At 43.9% G+C, this 26,948-nt stretch overlaps 1 protein-coding gene across 2 annotated transcripts in view; it reads right to left on the bottom strand.

Annotated features, from left to right (window-relative positions):
- Positions 1–26,948, bottom strand: part of FAM135B (family with sequence similarity 135 member B) — a 225,073-nt gene that overhangs the window by 5,124 nt on the left and 193,001 nt on the right. For both annotated transcript variants that reach the window (XM_074986620.1, XM_074986621.1), the window contains exons 10-18: positions 22,304–22,459; positions 18,873–18,946; positions 16,037–16,191; positions 12,886–14,989; positions 11,017–11,183; positions 10,024–10,115; positions 2,608–2,705; positions 2,099–2,250; positions 1,240–1,350 (exon numbers count right to left, since the gene is read on the bottom strand). In XM_074986620.1, the coding sequence (XP_074842721.1) occupies positions 1,240–1,350; positions 2,099–2,250; positions 2,608–2,705; positions 10,024–10,115; positions 11,017–11,183; positions 12,886–14,989; positions 16,037–16,191; positions 18,873–18,946; positions 22,304–22,459 (3,109 nt within the window). The remainder of the gene's footprint in view (positions 1–1,239; positions 1,351–2,098; positions 2,251–2,607; positions 2,706–10,023; positions 10,116–11,016; positions 11,184–12,885; positions 14,990–16,036; positions 16,192–18,872; positions 18,947–22,303; positions 22,460–26,948) is intronic.

The following is a 26,948-nucleotide window of genomic DNA, read 5'->3' as shown; positions in this document are numbered from 1 at the left end:
GTTGTTTCTAGCATCCATGTGGACCAGATGCTTAACAAGAAAAAATAAAGGGATTGCCTCTGACCCAAACAGCTTTAAATCTAAGTCCCCAGTCTTACAAATTCCTATGCACATGAGCAACGTTACATACGCGAACTGCCCCGTCCGTTTCAATCGGAATTCTTGTTTGATACCCTCTGGTTCTTCAGCAAGGGACTTCCATTCTATTAGGGATTTTGTTGTTGGGTTTTGTTTGGTTGGGTGTTTTTAAATACTACCAATTCTCAGAAATGAGATGCAGAAAAGAGATTCCTATGTGCGTATTTAATGTAGAGAAGAGTGAGGGGAGACTTGCTAGCAGCCTTCAACTACCTGAAAGGAGATTCCAAAGAGGCTGGAGAGAGGCTGTTCTCAGTAATGACAGAAAGAGAAACAATGATATCAAGCTGTGGTGGGGGAGTGCAAGGCTGGATATTTGGAAAAACTATTTTGCTAGTAGAGTGGTGAAACTCTGGAATGGGTTACCTAGATGGGGTGGTAGAATCCCCTTCCCTAGAGGTTTTTAAATCCTGGATTGGCAAAGCCCTGCCTGCTTTGATTTAGTTGGAGCTGGTCATGTTTTCTGCCAGGGTTGGACTTGATGACCTCCTCAGGTCTTTTCCAACCCTATGATTCTAAGGGGGGGATCTGAATGAGGGCTTCTACTCTTACTGTAGATTCTGGAGTAGTTTTATTTTTAAAAAAGGATCTACACATTATACTCTACTGACAAGTTTCAGAGGGGTAGTTGTGTTAGTCTATTAGTCTGAAGCATGCATCCGATGAAGTGGGTTCCAGTTCACAAAGCTTATGTCCGAATAAATGTTAGGCTTTAAGGTGCCGCTTAACTCCTCATTATTTTATACTGAGTAATTAAAAGCCCAGTGTTATTGAGAATGCATTGCTGTAACTTAAAATCTCTTCCAGAATAGCTTATTTTGAAATAACACTGCTGTTTAGACATAGCCCAGAAAAACACAGGTAAAACAGATAAGATTAGATAGAGGAGCACATATAATAGTTTTGCTTCAGGCCCAATGCCCTCCTCCCACCGGCCCACCCTCCCTTTTCTCCGCTTTGTTTCCACTCCCCTGCCCATGACCGACCACAATTAGCTAAAGTCACTGACCAAATATAGATGACTTCTTTCATTTACTGAAGAGCATCTCAGTACAAGACACCACTTGAGAGAATTTGCTCTCCACCGAGACATTCACTCACCTGTTTTTTGACTGAGCTGATAGAGGAAACATTTGCGCAGATCAGCATTGTCCCTAAAGGTCAGCTGCAAAAGCGATCCTGATTTTTTCAGCTTCTGCATGAGCCATAGGCCTAGAATGCCAATCAACATGTGAGAACATCACATTTGTAAATGTCAAACCAGAAGTCTTAAAAAGAAAGAATCCCATCCATGGTAAAGGAATTTTGACTAAATATTCTAGAGCTAGAGTTGCCAAGGCAATTGGTCATCAGTATTCTACATTTCTTCTTATGCTAGTGGTTAGTTGCTAGAAAGTTTCAGAGCTATATTGTAGTCTGTGCTTCCATGATCTGAGACAATAAAAATCCAGGTGATCTTAACCAAGGAAAGCTACCTCCCCAGCAGCATACCTCTCCTCCCTCAGCCCTAAGGATACCCTTTTGCAGAGACTAGCTCTAGAGAGGCTTAAGGAATAGGCTTTATCCCATCTCCTTATTTGCGGGTACTATATTACTGATACCAGAGGCATTTCTTGGCTGGAAGATTCCCTGACAGTGGGGATCCTGCAGAAACAATTACATTCAGATGACAAAGTGTGTGTTGGGAGCTGAGATTTAGTGAACACATGCAAGTACCTAGTCTCAGCCCACGTTTTCTGGCTTTCCTTATTAAAGAAGCTGTCCAAAATTCCTGAATGTAGCTAAAAAGAAGCCTGAAGGTAAATGGAGGTGATTGGAGGTCTGGTGTGAATAATTCCCACAGTTCTAGTTAGCGAAACACACTAAAACTAGTCAGTACCATTGTCCCAGTCACACAGTGGTCTCTTACAGGTACTACTACATACAAAAACAAATTGTAGCCTTTTGCATTAACTCTTACCTGTACTAACCAAAGTACTGTTGTTGTATAGGGTCCCTAAATGAGGCCCAGAGAGGGACAAGAAGGTGTGTAACTTGTTGAGATAATAGCGAAATCTGGGCCGAGTTAGTACTGATCGGATGATGACATTACCGAGGGAGTGACCAATAAAGCTGTAGGAAGAGACAAAATGGCACACTAATACATGAACAGTCTATATGTTCCTTAACTTCAAAGTTGTGTGGCATACATTGCTATCTTTTGTTCCATGTGGATTGGCTCTGACTCTAAACAGATTGTTCATTAATGTCCTTTAATCATATTTTTCCATATCCTTTACCCTCCATGACATTTCTATCTCAGCAGCTCCTTTGCCAGATATGGAGAACATAAATAACATATTCATACACATTGTGAAGCCTATTAAGTCCATGGCAAACAAACTCTCATTGCCATGAATAGGTTTTGGACTAGGCCCCATAATAGTGGAAAAATGATTCTATTGATTTGTAGTGTCAGCTGTGTGTTACCTTATCCGGGAGATGGAGAGGTTGTACAACTGGATATGTTGAATAATTTCATCCAGCAATCGGTCAGTCATGGTATCAAAATCAGCAAAAGTATCAGTCTGGTGAACAGAGAATGATGTCAGATGATGACATAAGGGTCAATGTACCGCATTGCTGAACAAAGCCAAACTAGCCAAATGACATTTCTGAGGAAAAATGCAATCAATAAAATAAGAACAAGGGGAAAAAAGGCCACAGATTCAATTGTTCCTTTTCTTTATGCACCCTGGAAGTTGCATTACTCCTCCAAAAATGACTGTGTAAAAGCAGCTTTAAGGAGTTCTATCTATATTGTCCCTCAATGACTCTATATTTAATATGCTCAAATTGCAAGCAAGCAGATTTGATGTTTTTCCTCCTCTGGGCTAATGCTGCAAATTCACACAGGCTGGCTGGTTCTGTCCTTGCTAACAGTAATGAGGAATCTACAGGCCAAATTCTACCCAGGTGACATTTCACAGAATACTAGAACTCGACCCATCAAGATTCTACCCAGGTGACATTTCACAGAATACTAGAACTCGACCCATCAAAAGGTCATCAAGATGTTGAACAGAACCAGTCTCAAAATTAATCCCTATGGAACCCCTCTATTTATGCCCTTCCAGTATGACTGTGAAACATTGATAAGTAGTCTCTGTCAAAGGTTTGTGGAAGCCCCCTGCTGTCGGTGGGCTCACATTAATTAGTCTTAATTAGTTGGAATATAGCAAGCAAGTCTGTTGATGATGCAGGAGGAATACACCCCCTCACATGTTCTCTTAGATGCACTGCATCGACGGGGCTAACAGGAGTAAAAGGCATAGAAACTCACTGGATACATCTACACTAGCCCAAATCTTCAAAATGGCCATGCAAATTGCCATTTCAAAGATTACTAATGAGGCGCTGAAATACATGCTTGGCTTCAGGTGGCACCATATCAGAGAACCTAGACAGGGTGCTGACTGTATTATATGCACATGTGCGAACCAGAGCCTGCTGGTAAGCAATTCTTAATTGCAACCCTCCCATTGGATCGACCTTCCTGCCATAGAGGTCCAAGTGTTTAGCGTCTCTATTTTTTGGGGAGGGACCCTGGAGCCCTTGGCGCTTTCTATGGTTAGCAGCATCCACTACCAGGGAGTGAGGTGTGTATGGGGGTGCGTGAACAAATATTCATTGCCCTGGGATGGGGCAAAGTACCATCTCTCATTCCTACAGGCTGTAGGAAGGGCAAAAGCAGGGGTCTGCCATACCATTTTAGCTGTAATAGCAATTGTTTTGATTATGGGCAGGGGCACCCTGGTGGGGCCTGCAGAGGACAAAATATCCATGATGGGGTCCATTTCATCGTGGACCTCCTCTGCTAGCACCCCCAAGTTTTGGGCCACTCTCCTAAGTCGCTGTTGAAAAACCCTGCCATCCTCTAGTATAGTTGAGTCCAAAGAGCCTGCCACCACCTCATCCGGGGAGAAAGAAGATAATAGCCCTTGCACCTCCATTTAGGGGGAAGGGCACTAGTGACCTGTTCAGGCACTTGGCTCCACATGGAAATTATGGGCAAACCGGGGAGCACCGTAGGCGGCGCTGGCATGGGCACCAGCTGCCCAGGAAACCCTGTCACAGGTGGCACAAACAGCACTGTTACAGCTCCCTGCACTTAAGTCAGTGCTGGTGCCAGGGCTGGTACCTGCCCCATCATCACCAGAGGTACAATTACAGATGGTGCTGGAACCAAAAGTGTCCAGTCCCACTGTGAAGGCACCAACGATGATGCCAAGGTCAACGCTGATGAAGTAGATGCGGTGGTTCCACAATGACCGCCACTTCCTGTCTTTGTTCCGGTGGTGGGCTCCCAGTGATGCTGATGATGCCGAATGTGGGATTGGCAGGGCCCCGGCACCATTAAAGGCACTCCAACAGCCTGGCCCTGCACCTCATGAAATGCTCATGGGATCCAGAAAGGTCACTGTTGAGTCGGCTGTGAAGCTGGTGGCCAAGCCGTATTGTCTGAATGACGACTACGGTGCCTGTGACAGCTAAGGTGCAACATTCTTGAGCTCCCACTTGGTCCAGACCTCGAGTCTGACACTAACACCAATTCAGAAGCAGATGACAGTGGTGGAGCCATCAGAGTTGGCACCGATGTCAAGCACGCCAAGGATGGTGCTGGTGCTGAAGAATAGGGTACCTGAAACTGGCCCACAGGCTGCTGGGTCGGCACTGGAGCGCTCAGCACTGAATACGGTGTCAGTACCAGCATCAGCGTGAGCGCAGAGGTTGGAGCCGGTGTCACGTCCATGAGCCCTGATCACTCTGTTTCAGTGCTAAGGCACCTGTCCTTCATAGATGGACCGTCATCTGCAGAAGTCCTTGTGTCACTCAAAACACCTCTGGCATTGAAGGCAAGTCCAGCGCCTGTGGGCTGTTGCTCCACAGCGACTTCAACGGACAAGTCTCCTGCCCTTCAGCAGTGTGCGCCAGAGCCTTGAACTTGAAGCCACTCTGCTTTGACTTCAGCGAGTGATGCCCCTCGTGCCTCCTCCTCTTCATCGGCACTGGAGACTGACTCCTATGGTGCTGAGAAGACGATGGTGCCTGCACTTGCTCTCAGTGCTGGGAGTCCTGAGGTGGCACTGTGGTTGACAGCACCAGTGCACTTTGCACCAAGGATTCTTCACTCTCTGCTCCTGCTGGAGACTCTTGAGGTTTAAGAGCTCCCTCCATCAAGAGGACTTTAAGGCATTAGGCCCTATCTTTCAAAGTTCTGGGCTTAAAGGCCTTAAAAATTGGACAGTGATCGCGCAAGTGTCCTTCTCCCAAGCAAATCAAACAGGCTGAATGGGGGGTCACTTTTGGGCATACGTTTGCTGCATTTTGAACAAATCTTAAAGCCTGGGGAGCCAGACATTCCCCAGGGCCGATGTGCTGAGGGGGATGTAAAGTCCAGCTTCGTGCTGAGGGGGACGGAAAGCCCAGCTTTGGCTATTAGTTAAAACACTAACTATCAAGTATTAAAACTATTTTACACTTCTTCAAGAACTATTTACACTACAATAGGCTATAAGCTAAAGAATTGAGCAGAGAAAGCAAGAGCTCCAATGACTGGCAGCACAGCAAGAAGGAACTGAGTGGGTGGGTGGGGGGTTGGGCAATGAATATATTGGTCACCATATCAGCGTCACTCAAGGGGGTGGCACATCAACCCTATGGCTACTGGTTAGGGCAAAAAGCTTCTGGCAACTGGGCATGCACCCGCGCACACCCATCTTGGAATGGACATGAGCAATCACTCAAAGAACTATATTTCTGTGGGGTTTTAATATTTTACAGCCCTGAGGACTTAGTGGATTATCAAGCTAGACTAGTCTATGGTATCAGGCTATGTTGACCCTAATAAAGTTAACAAAAAAAATGTTTGCTACCATCACACAATACCATGTGCTGTTTGACAGTTAATCAGCAGCATGATGGATATCAGCAGACTAAGTTATTTGTGGCATGTGGCAATGCTGCCATTTGTGATACAACAAAACAAACTATAAATTGTCTAGTCTAGAGAACTGCAAGAGAGTAATCTTGTTTAGAACTGTGTCAGGACTCTAAATCAAATTCAAAACTAATGAGATGCCAGGGAAACAATCATCAAGTGTTGGAATAGATATTTTAGGAGAACATATCTAGTAATTAATGCTTTTGTGACAAACTTCATCTCACTAATTGCAGTTCTTGCAAAGGAGAACATGCCCATATCCAATTTCCAGGGCTGCCGTAAAACAAATGTTCTCATAAACTAAATAATATCTACTAACCTCCTGCCTGTTTATGTTGTCTGCATTGATAATTAATGATTTCCTCCTAAGCTCATTATCTCAAATCTTATAGGTTATTTAGAAGTGGAAAAACACTAAGCCAAGTGTAAATCCTAGACACAACAAACAGAGAGTCTTCCTATTTCACCCGTCTCCTCAATTTCATTTCAGTGCCTTTTCAGATGCCATAGAACCACATTTTTACCTGTAAGGCAAAATTTGGCTAGACAGCTTGCATTGAGGATCTGTTTACAGTCTCTGTATGGGTCTCTGATTCAGGCAGGTAAGAGGATATGGCAAGCTAAACCTACAGCAGGAAGGGTCAAGACATGGGCTCAGTTTCTAATGCTGTCCCGGCCTTGTTCTGTGACCCACACCAGGCTGCTGGGGTTTGCTGTGTGCTGGTTTCCTGTACTATAAAATGAATGCTATATTGCCTCACCCCATGCACTCTGCAACAGTAGACAGATGTGATGTAAGGCTTAATTCTTTTATGTTTGTAAAGTGCACCGAGAGCCTTTGGCAAATTTGCCACATATTAGCTGCGTCTACACGTGCACGCTACTTCGAAGTAGCGGCATCAACTTCGAAATAGCGCCCGTCGCGTCTACACGCATCGGGCGCTATTTCGAAGTTAACTTCGACGTTAGGCGGCGAGACGTTGAAGTCGCTAACCTCATGAGGAGATAGGAATAGCGCCCTACTTCGACGTTCAACGTCGAAGTAGGGACCGTGTAGACGATCCGCGTCCCGCAACGTCGAAATTGTCGGGTCCTCCATGGCGGCCATCAGCTGGAGGGTTGAGAGATGCTCTCTCTCCAGCCCCTGCGGGGCTCTATGGTCACCGTGGGCAGCAGCCCTTAGCCCAGGGCTTCTGGCTGCTTCTGCGGCAGCTGGGGATCTATGCTGCAGACACAGGGTCTGCAACCAGTTGTCAGCTCTGTGTATCTTGTGTTGTTTAGTGCAACTGTGTCTGGGAGGGGCCCTTTAAGGGAGCGGCTGGCTGTTGAGTCCGCCCTGCGACCCTGTCTGCAGCTGTGCCTGGCATCCCTATTTCGATGTGTGCTACTTTGACGTGTAGACGTTCCCTCGCTGCGCCTATTTCGATGTTGGGCTGAGCAACGTCGAAGTTGAACATCGACATTGCCGGCCCTGGAGGACGTGTAGACGTTATTCATGGAAATAGACTATTTCGATGTCGCAACATCGAAATAAGCTATTTCGATGTTGGCTGCACGTGTAGACGTAGCCATTATCATCATTAATATTACTTGCCCTCATTCTGTGTTCTGTGAATTGTTATTGACACCAACAGAATTTTGAACTGGGCAAGAATGCAGATTGTTCAGTTGCAACCTGCCTTTGGATAAAAGATCTACGCTGCAAACAAAATTGGAATATTTTGCCCTGAATTTTCCCAGTAAGCTTTATGAAATTGATTAAGGCTTTTGACTGGACACTGAAATCTTTACTCTGTTTATGAACGTGGCCCTTTAGCTACTAAATATGCTACATCACATGCCTGTAAGGCAGACCTTTTCATTTCCATTGCTTTGCATTGCATGAGCAATGGATTACCTTTGTGGGGTGAGGGGGGGACATTATTTAGCACACGGTCAAATAAATCAAAATGGAAAGAACTGTTTGATGTTATAGCTGAAACCAGCAGCAGAAATCCCCGAAGCAGACCCAGTGCATCCTCTTGAGCATTTAGAATTTACGTAATCAATCTGCCTATTTTCTTTCTGATCTGCGTAATTTTGCACCTCATGCCATAGATGGATGTACTGGTGTATTGGACTTGCCATTTCACCTGAGATTTTTAATTCTTTCTTTTCCAAAGTTCTGATCATTGGACCATTGATGCCAATGGACATTGTACTATTAACTTCAGTGGAAGCAGGATCAGCCCAGCAACAGCTGACATCCAATGGGGAACAGTACCATTGATACGAGTGAGTGCTAGTGCAGGAAATCTAGAGCCCTACTAAATTCATGGTCCATTTTAATCAATTTCATGGTCAGAGAATTTTAAGAGTGGTACATTTCAAGATTCCTGCTATTTAAATCTGAAATGTATTGGTGTTATAATTGTAGAGGTCCTGACCCATAAAAGAGGTGTGCAGTGGTCGCAAGGTTATTTTATGGAGGTTACGGTATTGTTATCTTTACTGCTGCACAGCTACTGGCAGCAGCATGGCCTTCAGAGTGGGGCATCTGGAAAGCAGTCAGGAATCCAGCTCTGAAGGCAGAGCAGCTGCCAGAAGCAGCACAGAAGTAAGGATGGTATTATATTGTGTTGCTAACCTTACTGCTGCACTGTTGTCTGCAGAGCTGAGCCCTTAGTCAGCAGCTGCCAATCTCTAGCCACCCAGACGTGAAAACAGCTGTACAGAAGTAAGGCCAACATGGGGGTGGTCTTGCTACCCTTACCTCCGTACTGCTTCTGGTGGGGTGCTGTGTTCAGTGTGGGGCACCTGGCCAGCATGAGAACTTCTGTATTTCAGTTGCCCATCTCTACAGGCAGTGAAGAAGGAAGGGTGACAATACTTCAACTCTGTTAAAATAACCATGTGATCTCCTACCACTCCCTTTTGGTCAGGACCTTCAATATCAGAATCACTCATATCCCCTGTGAAATCTGTAGAGTACATGGTAAATGCACATAAAAGCCCAGACTGCACAGTCTGTGATGCCTTTTGCACGAGCATGAATTTGGAAGGGCCCTAAGGGTATCCCATACTAAATCCTGCAGTCCTCACTCCCCACAAAACCCCTCTTTGATATATACAATTCATAGATTCAAAGAATTCTAGGGCTGGAAGGGACCTCAGGAGGTCATTGAATCCAGCCCTCTGCCTAAAGCAAGATCAACGCCACCTAAATCATCCCAGCCATGACTATGTCAAGCTGGAACATAAAAACCTCTAGGGATGGAAATTCCAGCACCTCTCTTGGTAACGCATTTCAGCGCTTCAACACCCTCCCGATGAAATACTTTTTCCTCATATCAAACCTATACCTCTCCCTCTGTAACTTCAGACCATTGCTCCCTGTTCTCCATCTTTCATCAGTGAGAACAGTCTCTCTCCATTCTCTTTAAAGCCCTGCTTCAGGAAGTTGAAGGCTCCTATCATATTGCCCCTCAGTCTTCTCTTCCACAAACTAAATGAGCCCAAATCTCATCCTCTCCTCATAGGTCATGTGTTGCAGCCCCCTAATCATTTTTGTTGCCCTCCCTTAAATCCTCTCCAATGTGTCCACATCCTTTCTATATTGGGGGTCCCAGAACTGGACGCAATACTCCAGATGTGGCCTCAACAGTGTCCAGTAGAGGGGAATAATAACTTCTCTAGATGTGCTGGACGTGCTTCTCCTAATGAACCCCAATATGCCGATAGCCTTCTTGGTTACAAGGGCACACATATTCAGCCTCTCATCCACAGTAATCCCCAAGTTCTTTTCTGCTGAGCTTCTACATAGGCAGTCAGTCCCCTGACATCTGCTCTGCAAGGACTAAGTTTCAGTGACTTCGGTGGAACTGCATTGATACAAAGGAGGGCAGAAAGTGGCCTTATGTTACCTGGTTTCTTTCAGACATTAGGAAGTCCAGCTTTCCACCAGGGAGTCCCAGTTCTATAAAAGTCTTTACCAATCGTAGGTCTGCGCTGTTCCCTAAAAAGAAACATCACTTGATCAAACAGATTTCATTTCACAGGAGGGTAAACAATCCAGATTCTGTTCACTGTGTTCTTTTCAGATTTCACCGCTGCCCCTGGAGTTGCTGTGGTGAGAGCGGCTGTTGCTGATGACTCCACGCTTTCGGGCTAGCCCTGATGCAGCCATGCAGGAGAGCAGCAGTAAGAAAGGAATTCCCATGACTTTGCATCCAAATATTCCCGAGGAAGTCAAGGGATGGCAACTGACAGGGAGTAGAGATCTCAGTGCCTCTCCCATTTCACCTTCTATTGGCTAGCCAGTGGAGATGGGGGAATAGGCCGCCCTTTTATGAACAAAAGCCAATAACTCGCCTTCTTTCCTAAGCAGAACAGGCGAGGCCTAGGACAGCTTGTGACCCCAAAGAGTATCCTGTGGAGTTCTGTGCCTGTACATTGTGATTTACACACAGTCAAGCCATCACATGTCTTTTCTTGTTTCATACATTATATCGTGAACAGTACTTACTCGGACCTTCCCCAGAGCCAGCCACCTTCTCTCCTTCAGTGACAACATTTAAACCAAGTTTGCTTTTTGCTTGATGATATTTTGCTAATTATCAATGGTTGTGCATTGCTTTGGTGAGGCTGACAGTATTACTGAGAGGAAAAGGTTGGGCTGGGGGCTGGGGGGCGGGGAATAAGTCTGCCAAAACATTCAATTTTGTAACAAAGGTGTTTGTGGAGTCAAATATTAGAATTTCTGGTCAGTTTCTTTCCAGAGGTGCTAGAACAACATACCAGGGGACAGATCTTTGCTTGGTATAAGAGACACCCATGGGCTATGCTGAGTTACACCAGCTTAGCCTCTCAACTTCTGTATTTTTAATCTGAATCTGCACATTTCTCTTTGGCCTTACCATCGAGTCCATGGACACAGACTACCAGGTGAATCCCATCTTCTAAATTTTCTTCCTCTTCCTCTGGTGGAAAATATGGGATATCAGAAGCTAGTACAGATAAGTCACTGTACAGAAAGCCTTCAATCTTCAGTTCTTTTTTAAACTTTTCTTTGGCCTGATAAAAACTGGAGAACACACTAATTAATCATACAGAGAACTGGGTGTTCAACAATAAAACCTTTAATCTAGGAACAAATTCATACAATAAATCCCTTTGGCAGGTTGAAGATGAAAGCCTGTACACTCTGTCCTACAGGTTAGGATGACAAAGGGAGGTTGAAGGGGAAGGAAGATAACATGTGACCGTAAAGAGGGTCAGCCACCTCTATACACTGGTAGGAGGGAACCTCTCAGTAGTACCTAAACCTTCTATGGTCTAACTGGGTTAATTGCAAAGAATCTTCAGGTCACCCTAACAGGGTGAGTCAAGACTGGCACAGATATGTTGCAGAAAACGTGATGTTCAGCTCTACCCAGCAGGGCTCATTAAGACACACATTAACAAATAAATCTGAGCTAGGCAGAGGAGAACTGACATCCTCCTCTTCCTACCCCTCAAAGAGTTGCACAAATAGATGCAAATCTGTGTGTCTTCAAAGAGGATGGATGGTGGCTTTTACCCAGACATGCACCAGCTCAGAGCAGTTTCGATAGATTAAAATTTCCTAGCTCCAGGGCCTTGTGCTTATCTCCTAACTCCACACTTTATGCAACTGTGGAAGTAGCCTGATATACAGAAGGGTGCTCAGCCCCTTGAACAGCCTCAGAATTCAGTGGGTCATGCCTAAGATGATGTTCCATAGCCAAAGTGAGAAAACATCAGCTTCAGTTGTTGGGAAAGGCTGTGACCACCCTATTCACTGAGGAGTACTCACTCACACAAGCAATCCTATTGGATTCAGTGGGGCTTTTCAGGTGAGTAACTTTTTGCCAAAATGTCAGGAAGGGGTTATAATCTAGGTCTTGCCCTACATGATTTAAGATTGTAAGTAACCCTATTGAAAACAGTGGGGTTATTCAGGCAAGTAACTGCTTGCCAAAATGTTGGGAAGGGAGTCACAATACAGGTCTTGCTCAATGGGCTTTAAGGCCCTTGGTTCAGCACAGCACTTGAGCACAGGCTGGGCTCAACAGAGAAGGAATTCAGCATGTGCTTAACTTTAAGCACAGACTTAAGTGTTTTGCTGAATATGAGCCTAAACGCCTGATGACCTGGGTTCACTGGAGAAGGAGATGACAGATGAGACAAATCTAATCCAGTGGGTGCAGTAGAAAATGTAACAGTAAGTCTAACCACTACATGGTCCAGTTACACACAGAGTTAGAGGAGCTCACTGAACAACATAAACAGAGCCAGGAATCAGAATGTCCGCTCTTTTAGAGTCTGTCCCTTCTCCGCTTCAGTGTTTTAAAACAACTGCTTGTGTTCCCATTTCTGCTCAGCACCACACAGGATGCATAACATAATAGGAATCTCTGCCATGTGCAGGTTTGCATACTGTGCTGTCAGGCAGGCAATGAGTGTAAGTACCCCAAGGTCAGGGGAAAGGAAATACTGGCTGAGAAAGGAGACTGATTCAGGGATCAGAGTTCTCAGAAATGTCCCTGCTGGACTTGGCAAGTCATATTGTCTATGCCTCAGTTTCTTATCTATACAATGAGGGTCGTGCTCCAAACTTTCTTCCACCCTTTGTCTTCCTGGATTATTTATATTGTAAACCCCTCAGGGCAAGATTTGGCTCTGAATAGCACAGTGGGGACCTGACTTCAGCTGGGGTGTCTAGGTGTTACTGCAACACTATTAAGAAAGCCGTTTGATGGTCTTACCTCAGCATTCTTTCATTGGCCTCTTCATCCGTGTCATCTGAATTGTAGGCAACAACACCGAATGAACCTAAAGGCTGGCGTGTAATAGGGAAAGCAACCTGCTTTGAGGAGAAGCCAGCCACAGTGGGTGTCTCTTTGAGCACAGAGGAGAAAGGAAGACACGTGGCCGTGCAAGAAACAGACAGGTTAACCACCTCCACGGCCTTTCGGCTCTCCAGGGCTACCCCCTCTGCAGCCACAGAGAGAAACTCAGTCCTGTTAGCCACAAGATGATGCTCTGCACTCTCTGGTTCCTCAGGACATTCAGCACAATAAGATCCTGCCCCCAAGTCTGCCAATGCAGATGCATCATTGAGTTCAATTTCTTGCAAGCCTTGCATTTCTTCACAGGACACCATAAGTTCATTGCTGCAAGGTCTACCACACTCTCCTCTTGTTGAGCCAAACCCAGTTGAGGTCTCTGATGAGGCTGGAACAGTGTAGCAAAAGTCTGATGCCTGGCTCATGCTGTGTGAGAAATTCTCAATATCTAGTATGCTACCAGCTGAATAAAGATCTTGACCTATTTTCAACCCCTCGGGCATAGGTTTATGTGCTTCTTTCAGATCCTGACTATAAGCACTGAACTGTATGCTGCTGGGGTCCAAGTAGGTGCTGACGCTTGGTGTTTCCAAGCTGCACTCTTTATTTCTCTGCACTGCCTCACATTTAGAGGTAGCACATCTGTGCTGCTTTGGATTTACAGGTTGTCTTGTGTGTTCCAAACTACAGGGTCTTTTGGCAAAGCCTTCCTTATCTCCCACTGCTTCTGACAGCTCATTGCTGCGGCTACCTTGTCTGACAGCAGCGCTAGGATGCTCTCCTGTGGCAATATGTGGTTCAGATTGCTCACTGCAGGGGAAATGCTGGTATTCAGAAAAGCTCCCTGGTGTTTCTGTGCTTCTGCACATCACTTCTGTGAAGTTTTTCAGGGGCCCTTCCTCAACTTCCAGGATTGCTTTATCACCCTGCGACACATCTCTATGGTCTGTTGGCTCCTCTGGGCTGCTGATCTGTGGTGCGGAAACAGATTTGGTCAGCTTCGTAAGTTCCACTTCCCTCTCTTCTTCCTCAAAAGGCAGTGAGCTAATTGACGTCAGCGATGCTTGGATCCCACTGGGCAAGCTTGTGTTGCTTTCTGTATGCCCACCCTCGAGAGAATTTCTGTGTATGGTGTGCCTCCGTACCAGCTGCTGAAGCATTTCACGATCACTGGGCAGCTCCAAAGCCCTGCTCCGTGCATCAGACCAAGCAACTGAACTGGGTTCACTTTCAATACCTGAATCGGATATTATGGACGAAGATCTTTTTATGACCCCTGCCGTCAGGATAAAGTCTTCGCATTCCTCTGCTTTTTGCTCCTTCACAAGTGACTTCACCTCCAGGGCATCTTTTGTTGTCTGGGTTAATAAATCAATAGTACCGCTTGGCAATTCTTTCAGCACTGGTAACAGAGCTGTGTTCTCTTGACCCACCGCTTTTTCACATCTGTTTAGTTCATTTAATGTAAATTCATCTGAAGTGAGAATATTTTCTGGATTATCAGTGTTAGCTGCTTGACGTAACTCAGTGTTATCTAGGAGGCCACGTGTTCCACCATTGCACAGAGCACTAATGATTAATATGGGTTCATTTGTGCGGGACTCCTTATTGTTAAGTTTCATATCCACAAGCCTATTGTCTTTTAATGAAACATTCACTGAAGTTGGCAAGTCTTCTCTTTTTTGTTTTAAAAGGCCTGGTCCCAAACCTGAAGCAATTTCCTTATTTGAAACTGATGCATTTTCATGGGATACATCTGCTTTCCTTTGGACTTCCTTCTTGACTGTATACTCCTGCGCTAAATCTTTAGCCATATAAGCAAGAGTTGCAGTATTGCTGTAGCTACAGGGGGCACTCCCATTCATTTTATCTGTGCATATTAAAAGAGTATCATTTCTAAAATTTCCCTTTTGCAAGGCAATGTCATCATTTGATGCAAGAGCCTCCTTGATGTTTATTAAGTCCATTTGTGTATCAGCCACTGCAGGAATCTCAAAAGCTGGGAAAATGTCCAGACTTTGACCTGGAATTAAAAAAAAAAAAAAAAAAAAGTTAATGGCTTATACAAGGAATTAAAAAAATTTGGAGGTCATTTTGCACCCACACACCGCCCCATCCATACTTAACATTCTTTATGCTCTATTCACTTTTAACTGGTTTGCTCATTACACAGCTACATTAATATCACTTAGCACCTCCAAAATATCAGACAACTTAGATGGCCTAAAACTAGTGGATTCATTTTGGAATCTGAGGTTTATATTTTTATTACAATATGACCATTTGCAACACAGATAGTTTCTTATTTATTTATTTAATTAATTATTTACTAACTTATATTTTTTAATATTCCTGTGAAATACCTTGTAAATTTTTTCGAAAATTAGGCAATACAGTATTTTAAATTATTGTAAAAAGAAGAGCACAGATCATCAGAATTCCAGATCTGAAAAAATGGGTCTGTCCCATGAAAGCTCATCACACAATAAATTATTTTGTTAGGCTTTAAAGTGCTACAAAACTGTTTTTCTGTTTTGTGAGGATACAGACTAACATGGCTACCTCTCTGTGACTATTCGCCACTAGATGTCACTCTTGTAATGAAAACTAAAACACATTTTCCATTAATGCCTGGCTTGAAAAATCTAGGGAATTTTGTTTCAGATTTCATCTCAAGTTCCTCGAATTAAACTGTTACTCTTAAAACAACAAAAACAAAAGTAGGTAATAAAAATAAAATGTGTGAGTAACAAGAAGTGTGTGTACTCAACCAACAGGGGAAAGTAGGTACCATAAGCAGAATCATTCATATCATGTTGAATCCTAATCAGAAAACACATCCCTAGTTGTAGTGAGAGGTGTCATGGAATCTTTATTAGCCACCAAAGATGGGGAAAACTTTGGTTTTATGCCTCATGTTAAAGCTGGAAACTGCAACAGCCACAGAGCCCTCTAACACTACAATGGAGGACTGGTTCACGATTGTCTCCTAGGGTACATGAATCTACCGACCTACCCACACCACTTCTTGAAAACTCCTGGAAGTAGCCCTTCCCCACATATTACTCACTTTTGTATGGGAAATCTACATATCTGTCTTCAAAAATCACAGGGACTGTGTTGCCATCTCCGTCAATGTCCAGGCATTCAGCCGGCAGAGGAGGCATGGTGGCAAGGTAGTCAGAATTTCGAATATCCATAGAAATCTGGCTGTGACTTTGGATCCTGCGAGAAAGCCAGGGAGGAAATCAAATGCGGAATGAGTTACTATGCAACGTCACCATCATTCCCCGCATCTTGTCATTAAAACAGATTGGCTGTCTACACTTGCATGCCTCTTTTAAAAGAGGCATGCAAATGAGGGAAATTGAAAATGCAAATGAGGTGCAGATTTACATATCTGGCACCTTATTTGAATATTCTCCTTTTGAAGAGCTTTTTTTGAGAAAAAAATAAAAAGCAGTGTAAATGCAGCTCTTTTGGAAGTAAACCCCATCTTCGAAAGAACCCTTCTTCCTAGTTTGTTTCAGGAAGAAGGGTTCTTTCGAAGATGGGGTATACTTTTGAAACTGCTGCATCTACACTGCTTTTTCTCTTTTGAAAAAAAGCTCTTTCAGAAAAAGAATATGCAAATGAGGTGTCAGTTTCATAAATCTGCACCTCATTTGCATTTTTTATTTCCCTTATTGGCATGCCTCTTTTGAAAGATGAATGCAAGTGTAGACACAACCATTGTGTTTGACCAAAGTGCAGGCCAATGCTTTGCAATACAGGGGCCTAAAATGAGGCCCCTAAGTTCATGTTTAGTGAAGTCCCTGGGCTAGTTTTCAGAGGTGCCGAGCAACCACGTCAAAAGGAGGGGAGGGTGCTGTGGAGCAAGCATGAGGGAGGTGCTTGGAACCCTGCAGGACTGGACCCATAGATACTGAGCAAAATAAAGCAGCAGGTACCCAACAGTATGGCACACAGCTTTATTTACATGGAGCCCAGCCACTGAGTGGATTCGCAAGGAGCCTTCTCTGACAGCATTTTCACATCCTTTGTGCTCTTCTTATTGCTGCAGTCTGGCCTGCTGACAGGAGGTGGACAAAGAGGGCAGTTGCCCCCCATGCCTGGAATTTCAAAGGGTTTAAAAGGCACCACAGTTGCTTAGGTGTAACCAAGGGCAGAATTTGGCTCCAACTATTCTTAAAATCATCAGGATTCCTCATTCCATTCCCCAGTTGGGACCTAAGCAGCAGCATCAAGCCAGGTGAAATAATGACCTTGCTTATCCATAACACACTTCTTTGAATCTAGCCCAATACCAGATTTAGTTTCCCAGACAGCCTTGCATTGCTGATTCTCCTGCGATTTATCAGGTACTCTGCCCCCATCCCCAATTAACAAGTACTCCTGCAGCTCTTTCAGCAAAGCTTTCATGGGCAAGACCAACTCTTTCTGTCTCCTTGACACTGCTGCTTAGGTGCCAACGGGGGAGAAGAATCGGGATCACCATGGTTTTAAAAATACTTAGAGCCAAATTCTGCTGTCAGTGGCTACACATACACTATCCCAAATCTTCAAAATGACCATGCAAATGGTCATTTTGAAGATTATTAATGAGGTGATGAAATACATATTCAGCACCTCATTAGCATGCCACTGGCCGCAGCTCTTCAAAATTGCTACGGCTCACTGCCGTGTGGCTTGTCCAGACAGGGATCCTTTTCAAAAGGACCCTGTGAACTTTGAAATCCCCTTATTCCTATCAGGAGACAGAAATAAGTGGATTTTGAAGTTGGCGAGGTCCTTTCGAAAAGGACCCCTGTCTGGATAAGCCACACGGCAGCGAGCCGTAGCAATTTTGAAGTGCCGTGGCCAGCTGCATGCTAATGAGGTGCTGAATACGTATTTCAGCACTTCATTAGTAATCTTCAAAATGGCCATTTGCATGGCAAATTTGCATGGCCATCTCGAAGATTTGGGCTAGTGTAGACATGACCAGTTTCACCTAAACAACCCTGGCACATTATCCCATAGAGCTCACTTTGGGCAGTATTCCAAGCCTTAGCTCATTTAGAAGTGAACTCAGAGAAAAGCAACAAAGATGATAAGCTGAGGAAAGGAGGCACTGAGGCACTGTTAAGAAGGGCCAGTCTCATTCTGCAGAAAAGCAGACTGTGAGGAGGAAATACCTACTCACAAACATGACCAGGGATGATAGCAATGGAGCAGGGGGACAGCTCATGACCTTATAAATTTGTTAGTCTTTAACATAATAAAGGACTTCTTGTTATTTGTGAGGCTACAGACTAACACGGCTACTCCTCTGAGACTCAGAGCACTCCATCTGCTACCAGCAATGACCTAGCACTCAGCCCATTTTGAGCTGTCCATTTCAGAACTGTCACCCACCTCCACCACTCACTTTCAAGGCATGGCATTAACCACTCAGGAATGCTACATGGCTTAGTCCTGTCTGCCTTCCCAGATCCTTCTTGTGCTGATAGGGCTGCACCCAACAGTTTCACCCAGTTGGGGAGTGTAGGGAGAAGAAAAGATTTTATCACCATCCTGCCTAACTGCAGCATTTCATCCAGTCTCCATCATGCTTTTGACCAAAGCCTTTAAAAAACCCACCTGCATATCAAAGGTAGAGCATACAGACATTAAATCCATCTGGGGCCTGATCTGGATTTGCACTGGGTAATATTTCGTCTTGATGTTAGTGGATTTACACTGCAGTGAGATTAAAAGTGACCCAGTATCTTCCACATGGATTACAAATGTTCACTCAAGATTGAAGGAGATTTGCACCAGAAGGGATAATGCAATGTCATGAGTCTGGACACCGAGGAATTTTAAGAGACTGTCTGCTGGTAGGGCCGTTCTGCCAGGGATGAGAGATGTAAAGAATTACTTACAGGCTTTCCTGAAAGGTCAGCACCGTTGGCTTTTGGTGCTCAGCATAAAAGAATGCTTCTGAAAATCTTCTGACCTGGGTAACAAACACAGAGGTGACACATTAGAACCTTTCAGAGATGCTGGCTGCATACAAGCGTGCTCCAGAATAACAGCTCCAGCTGTTCTGCGTCTCTTTGGTGACACAAGCAAGCTAGGAATACAGGTAGACCAGCCAATTCAGCTGAGCTTTTGCGTTGCCTTGCTGAAGCAGCACGAAGCAACCAGTGTGTATAGGTGAATATGGCCAAGATGTTGAAAGATTCAGGACTGAAGACTTGTCCCTTGGGAATATTTTGGAATCTGATCCATTGTACCTGATATTTCTTTATTTAGGAACAGCGTATCATTTGAATGTAGACTTTCTCTCTGCAGTTTAAAACGAGGGTAGCTAGTTCCCTTCTCTTGCAAATGTCATGGCAATAGTGCAGTTACTAAATGAAGAGGGTTAATAATCAATGGTATCTTCTATGAAGAGATATCCAATAGCTCCCATTATTACACCTGAACTCATAGGGGCATAAACCCTACATTATGGGTGTGACTACACTCAGAACAAACTTTGAAGTTAACTTTGAAGTTAACTCCAAAGTTAGGAGCTACCTCGAAGAAGCCAGCAGAGAATCTACACACATTTTCCCTTTATTTGGAACTTAACTTTGAAGTAGGGAGCCCATCTTCAAAGTCCTTACTCCATTCCCAGGAATGAAGTCATGCCTTACTTCGAAGTTTAACTTCAAAGTAGGCTGTGTGTAGATGCTCAGCTTCAAAGTCTGTTACTTCTAAGTTTTATTTTGAAGTAAGCAACTTCAAAGTTATTTTTGTAGTATAGACACAGCCTATTAGCAACACATCCATGAATAGCCCATGATCTTCAAATTAATGTTTTCTAATTCTTTGCATGTATGTTAGAGAGAACAAATGAACTGCAAAAGAGCTGCAGGTTGGAAATGATTTACAGAGCACTTTGTTTGAAAAAAATACAGTCTTAAAAATGTCAGTAATGCTCTCTGCTTAGATATAAGCTTTGGATTTCTGTGCACGCAAACAAGATACATAATTCAAGCAACTCATCTATTATGATTCTGTTCCATAAGTTACTAATGTTATTTCTGAAATACAGCATTGTAGAAATGCAGCTGAAAGCATATGTTGCGATGTTACACCATCCCTGTGAACGGGCTTTCTAAAACAACACATTACCATTGCCTGAAAAAATGCTGATTAATAATAACAACTTATGTGTGAGGCTCCCAAACTGCTTCACATAGCCAGGTAAGAAGTGCCACATACATTGAAAAAGAAACAGACTATGCAGAGGTGAAGTAAGTTGCCAGAGGTCACCCAAGCAGCCAGCAGCAGTCAGGACCAGAACTCCAATTCCTTGCTCTAATCATTAGCCTACACAACTTCTTCAGCTTTCGTGCTACGCTGAAGGGAACTGCTGCTTTTTTGGCTGTGGGGTGTGGGGTCCATGACTCAATGGACACTTGAACAGTTTCCCCTGGACAGCAGCCAGGCCTCACAATTTGTAGCCAGTGGGGGAGACTTCTCCCTAGGGGCAGCTAGCCCCACCCCCAGGTCCTTTTTGGGGTGGGAGGCCTGAGGGGGTTTTCAGTGGGGGACCCGTTGAGTCCCTCTGGCAGCAGCAAGCCCCCACAATTTGTAGCTGCCTAGGGAGACTTCCTCCCAGTGGCAGCAATATCTCAAAAGTATTTTTGGTTGCGGGAGGCAGTTGAAGCAGTCCCCCCGGTGGCCACAAGCCCATAAAAATCTTTCCAACCCTTGGAGACCTAACCTCGTACAAGCCAGGACATGGTGCTACCTGGAAGCCTGGTTAGCAGCAAACTGCAGGCACATCCTTTTATTGGTTTGGGAGCTACCCATGTGATGTGGCAGAATGCGGGAAAGACCCCAATTGCGTGGTGCCTGTGCAGGAGTCAGGGAGGTCTCACAAAAACGTAAACCACAGAGAAGAAATTTCTCAGCCTCTTATGCAAGCATGACCCCCACAACAGCCTTGATGCCACATGGTGTGGTGGGGCAATGGCTCCCGCCAGGCTGCACAGAAAAAAATGCCAAGTATTTAGCTTGCAGAGGTAGAGACAGAACCACAAACTCCATGCTGGGGCTATTTGTATTGGGGAGATGCACTCACAGCACTAACAGCAAAGAAAGAAATATGTTTCTCAGACTCTTAGGCTTCTTACGCTGTCACTTAGGCTGCAAATTCAAATCCACACCAAGGCTTACCCAGAGAACTAAATGAGAAAATCTCTGTGCTAACAAAGAGCTCTCCTGAAATCTATGAGACATGGATCACACAGGCAGAAAAATGTACACCAATAAATCTTCCACACCATCAGCAATCACTATTCCCTAGAATCCTTCCTATCCACGGAGGGATTTTTCCCATCTACGTGTGGAATATTTTTATGTGCACCACTGATAGAAACATAAAAGTTACAGTACTTGGACTAAAAATGTGGAGTTAAATGCTCAAGGAAACTGCTCAAGGAAAGGACCTTCTCTTTTTACTGGTCTTAGAAGTGCCTAGCACAATCCTGGTGCCACTGTAACAACTTATTAATGATTATGTTAAGAACACTCCCTCAAGGAATATAGCTGATATCAAGAGCCTGTGCGATTGCTGAAACAAAATAATAAAAGCAGACCCTGGGATCCCTGTTTCATCATCTCTTGCAGAGTGTAGAGATCATGTTGGAGCTCTCAGAGCTCAACATTCCAGGATCCCAGATGCCTTTCTCATGGCATGACACTATCCAGCTGGAAAATGTGGCTACCACCAAAAGGTGAGGACAAAAGATGTTACAGGATCATTACTTGCTTCTAGTTGTTGAACTGGCAGTAAGGCTTTGACAGATGAAAGAATATTTTAAACATGATACTGGTTGAGCCTCTCTAATCCGTCACTCTCTCATCTGGCAATATCCATCACCTGGCATGATTTTAGTTAACCAGATGACCACTCACTGTGGGTGTGGCCAAGTTTCCAGTGGGCCCATAAAGTTTGTTTCCAGCCACCAGTTGTGGCTGTCAGTGTTCTGTGCTATTAGCTTTACTTTACCCCTAAATGTCTTCCAAGAACCCGGTAAGCAGTGGAAGTGTTGGCAATGAGGTTAGACAATATTGACCTCACATGGTTTGGCAATTTCTCTCTTCTGGCACCAGTCAGCCCCCCGAGAATGCCAGACTAGAACGCTTCAGCCTGTATTTGCTGGGCATAAAATTCCCCTCGGTATGGGGAGTCCACGCAATGATTTAGGCAACGCTGAAGTGGTAGCTCTAATTAAGGCACACTCTGGAGATGCTTCAGTTGACCTCTTCCTATCAGGCTGTTATCATCTCTGCTGATTGAGTTTTCTTGCATTACCCTTAGCGTGTGATGCTCCTGAGTAAGATAGGCTGTGACATCTGGATGGAATGTCACTATTTCCAGGAACTGGGTCCACAGCGTCAAGAGATGGGAGCAAAGTCGGGCTAGGTCCTTGCTTATCTGCTCTGCTAGCTTCTCGGGATTGTTCATAATCTAAAAGAAATGAATGTTTGAAGATTAGGACAGTGGCATTAAATAGGGGAAAAAAAAATCCTTGACTCAGAACTGGTCTGATGTTGTTTTCAGTTATTTAATCCCACATCAGACAGTTTCTTTCTATAGAATTATTTCAGCCCAAGTATTTTACTAGAAATGAGGCAGGCGACCTTAGCCAATGTTCTTTACTTCAGGGAAAAGTAAATTTATGCAGTCAATTGGTGTTGGTTCCAAAATATCCACTAGGTGGTACTGTTAGCTCTGAAATACAAAATGATGCCTCCACTTCTGCAGATTTAATGATGCCTTTTAAGTAGAACAACTTGTTCATATGTGTCACATCAACACATTAGGCGAATGCCTGTTTTTTTTTATTTGTTTGTTGGTTTTAATAAATATAATTCCCTATACAATATGGAGAAAAATTCCATCCTTCACACCAGATCTGAGAGTCACCTGATGAAATTAATGGGCATCAGGTTTAAAACAAACAGAAAGTACATCTGCAGACTACGCACTTTCAACCTGTGGATTTCATCACCCTGGGATGCTGTGAAAGCCAAAGCTATAAGAGAGTTAAAAGAGAATTAGATAAGTTCATAGGAGATAGGTCATCAGTGACTATTTACCAAAATCATCAGGGTTGCAACCCCACAGTTCTTGCATTCCTAAATCTTCACCTGCCAGAAGTATCTGTCACTAGCCACTGTCAGAGACCAGATACTGAGCTAGATAGATCCTTGGTCTAAGCCACTATGACCAATTTTATGACCATAAGTTTATTTTCTACTTTCTATACAGTTTGCTTTCCCATAATTCTACTGACCTTTAAGAGCTCCACCCTATGCAGCACAGATTAGCAGTAGCAACAACATAAAGTAATCACAGAGCATGTATTTGTACAGCCCTACCACAGTGGGGCCCTGATCCATGTGTAAGGTCCCTAGATAGTAGTAGCAGGAGGAATAGAACAAGGAAGAAGAAAAAGAAGAAATCCCTTGAAAAACAAAACAAGCCTACAGAAAATCTCTTTGTCATCTGCAGTCCCTTTCTGACATAGCATAGCACCACAAGGAATCCTGAATTCTGCTTAATTTTACCCACTCTTTATGCAGATAAACCCCCCAGGTGAGTGGCACTGAAATGTATCTCATGAGTAGAAGGAAATCTTTGCGGTTATAGCTACACTAGAAGTATCTGTCGACAGAAGCTACTGTTAACACGGAAATCTCGACAGAACCTCTGTCAACAGATTGCATGGACAAACAATTTGATCTGTCGACAGAGAACTGCTAGACTGCACTGTCCTCTAGTGTCGGAAAGCAGAATGGCAGCTCTGCAAAGAGGGCTGCCTGGCAACTGGCAGTCCTCTCTGTCCGCAGAAGTGTTGACACTGCGCTTTTGTTGACAGTATTATATCCTGAGATTATCAAAACAAAAAAGCAGTCAAGTAGCACGTTAAAGACTAACAAAATAATTTATTAGGTGAGCTTTCGTGGGACAGACCCACTTCTTCAGACCATAGCCATACCAGAATTGTTATGCCTCAAATTTTTGAGGAATAATACTGTCGAAGAAAATGCAGAGTTCTGTCGAGACTTTGTCAACAGAATGCTTTAAATGCGTAGAAGCTCTCGTCTGTCAACAAAACTCTCTAGTGTAGACCCAGCCTGTTTGTATACAGGCATATGTGTGTAACTGTGGGTATCTCAGTTGTCCTTTTGCTGCCCTCAGTGTTGTGTTCCTGACCAGGTGGTTTGTTCAATGTGAGTAATCTCCACTCCCAGTTCAGAGAGTGAAATCAAAGGGGCCTCTGGAATGGAGGTGTTTGCCTGCCTGCTGATCAATGCATGATCAAGGATTTAGTTTGTATACATGCTCCCTCTGGCTTAGAAGAGGAAGTAACTTGCATTGTCAGCAATGGTTTTGTTCTTGTTGTTTAATTTTAAACATTAGCAGCTAAGCTGTTGTATACATTATAAATTAAGGACTGGAGAAAACGATTCAAAGGAGATGCATTAACGCCCCTGGCTATTAACTAGCACAATGGTTAGTTTCTCCAGCTCATTGGCTCCTAACCTCTTCTGCGTACTGAAAATAACTGAAAAGGTCAGTGCCCAGCTCTAATTGTAATGTTTTTGTGCATATTAACCCTGGGTCATGCAAACTGAGAGCTAGGCAGATATCGGAGAAGCAGAAGAGATACCAAAAGGCAGCCACTGGGGCCAGCAGTAGCAGCTGGAACTCCAAGCCCCTTTGAAATGCTACGGCAGTGCTGCTCTGGCTGAGTGCATCTGAGAGGGAGTAGGGCACAGCCACAGCACCATGGTGTGGAAGGTGCTGATAGTTGACTGCCCTTGGCCCAACCCATTCCGCTCTTTAACCTGTTCCTTGTGGGGTTCAGAGCTGCCCCCCTCCCTTCCACATTGCTCCATGGCCCATAGCAGCTGTGAGCACCAAAGGCCATTCCAGTTTACTTCCGTACTCAGCACTTCTCAAGATTTGACACATGGGTTAGTCTGAGAAGGACCCTCAAATTCCAAGTCTCTTCACATTCATCTGAATTCTGCAATATGGGAATTCTATTTAGGAAAGTGATTTTGTCCTGATAGTGCACATCACCACCAGATAAAGAAAACACATCTTAGAATATTTAAGGAAAACTTAGTTTGATAGTTTTCTATCTGGCAACAATTCACTTATCAATAGATATAGTTGTGAAACTCTTCTTTTTTTTCCTGTTTGTCTTTATGGCTCCCACATCTCTATTGTTATCTGTACGGTCTCTGTCTTATTCTTTAATTCTTTCTGTTTGCTGGATAATTAATTTTGCTGGATGTTAACCAATTAAGGTGGTGTGGGACATAATTAGTTTGATAATCTTTTCACAAAGTTAAAATTGGTTAGTTAAATTTCAGTAAAATGATTGGTTAAGGTAAAGTTGAGACTGTTACTATGGCTATATCGACACTAACCTGGAAGATCGACTGCCTCAGGGTTGATCTTCTGGGATTCGATCTAGTGCATCTGGTAGAGAAGTGCAAAATTGACTTCTCAGGGGTCATAGTCTACCCCTGTACTCCTCACGAGGTGTGAGGAATAAGGGAGGGCAATGGGAGAAACTTTCCCATCTACCATCTTCAGTAAGGACAGCCAAATAAACTGAGTGTCAATACATCGATTGTAGCTATACAATTGCCATAGCTAGAACTGTGCATGTTCAGTCAACTTACTTTGCCTAGTGTAGGCATAGCCTATGTAGATTGGGGGTAAACAGGAAGTAAACTGGCAGAAAAGGGAATCTGGATCCATGCTGGTTGCAAACTAACCCTAATAAACATTGAATTGTTTGCATCTCCAAACTTCAGGAACTGCAGTTTGCTGATCACGTGAGACGACCTGGGGAAGTGGGAGGGTGAAGAGATAAGCCCTCTAACAACGTGAAATCCTGAGATACAGCCATCCCAGTTTACTTCATACTCAGCACTTCTCAGGATCTGTCCCGCAAGTAGGGCTGAGAAGGGCCCTCAAATTTCAAGACCCTCTATATTCACATGAATTCTGCAGCGTCAATTCATGCATTTGGGACTTTCAGAGCAGTCCCGGGTGTTTCGAATCCACTGTACTATTGCTGGACTTTCACAAAATTATGAGTCGGCTTCCTCCCAAAATTATGCCATTGCCTTAACATTCAGAAGATTTTTGAAAACAACAGCAAATATGGGAAACAACAACAAATCCTGTGGCACTTTATAGACTAACAGATATTTTGGAGCATAAGTGTTTGTGGGCAAAGACCCACTTTGTCAGATGCAACATGTAAATGTTGGGGTTCTCTTCTTTGTCTTCTAGTTTCTGAATCTTCAGGGTGAACCTGGGTAGTATTTTCAAACTCTTCTCTGCAACCAGGATGGTTAGACTCACATCACAGACCATTCCATCTCATTATGTTATCTTTCCTTGGGCCCAATAACACGCTTGGCTAAAACACAGATTCCAGGAAGGTAAATTTCTTGCTCTGACATCAAGTGGTGGAGAATCTACTACCTCCCTTGATAGTTTCTTGCCATGGTTAATTTCTCTCACCATAAAAAATTGCCAAACTATGCCATATCACTCATAGGAAATTGTCAGCTTTCAGGCGTTGGTACTTGCTATGCCTTTCTCCACAACACTAACAAACTCATTAATACCCACCATTTTCTTCCAGGGAAGGAATTTATACACTGTAATCAAAGTCAGGTCTCAGTCTTCTTGTTAAATTGAAAAGGTTGAGCATTAAGTTGCTCACTGAAAGGCATTTTTCCAGCTCTTGAATAAGGTGTTTGACTTCTTCCTGAACCACCTCTCATTTTTGAACACCCTTTCCAGAAAGTGGACACCAGAACTGCATGCAATAGTCCAGCACTGGTCTTCTCAGTACTGCATTTGGAGAGACATAAAATCACCTCCGTACATCAATCAACTCACTACTTCCCTGTTTATA

This window comes from Carettochelys insculpta, chromosome 2 (assembly GCF_033958435.1).
Source record: "Carettochelys insculpta isolate YL-2023 chromosome 2, ASM3395843v1, whole genome shotgun sequence".
Lineage (NCBI taxonomy): Eukaryota > Metazoa > Chordata > Testudines > Carettochelyidae > Carettochelys > Carettochelys insculpta.
Note: the sequence above shows the minus strand (reverse complement) of the source record. Positions and strands in the feature narration are given on the sequence as shown.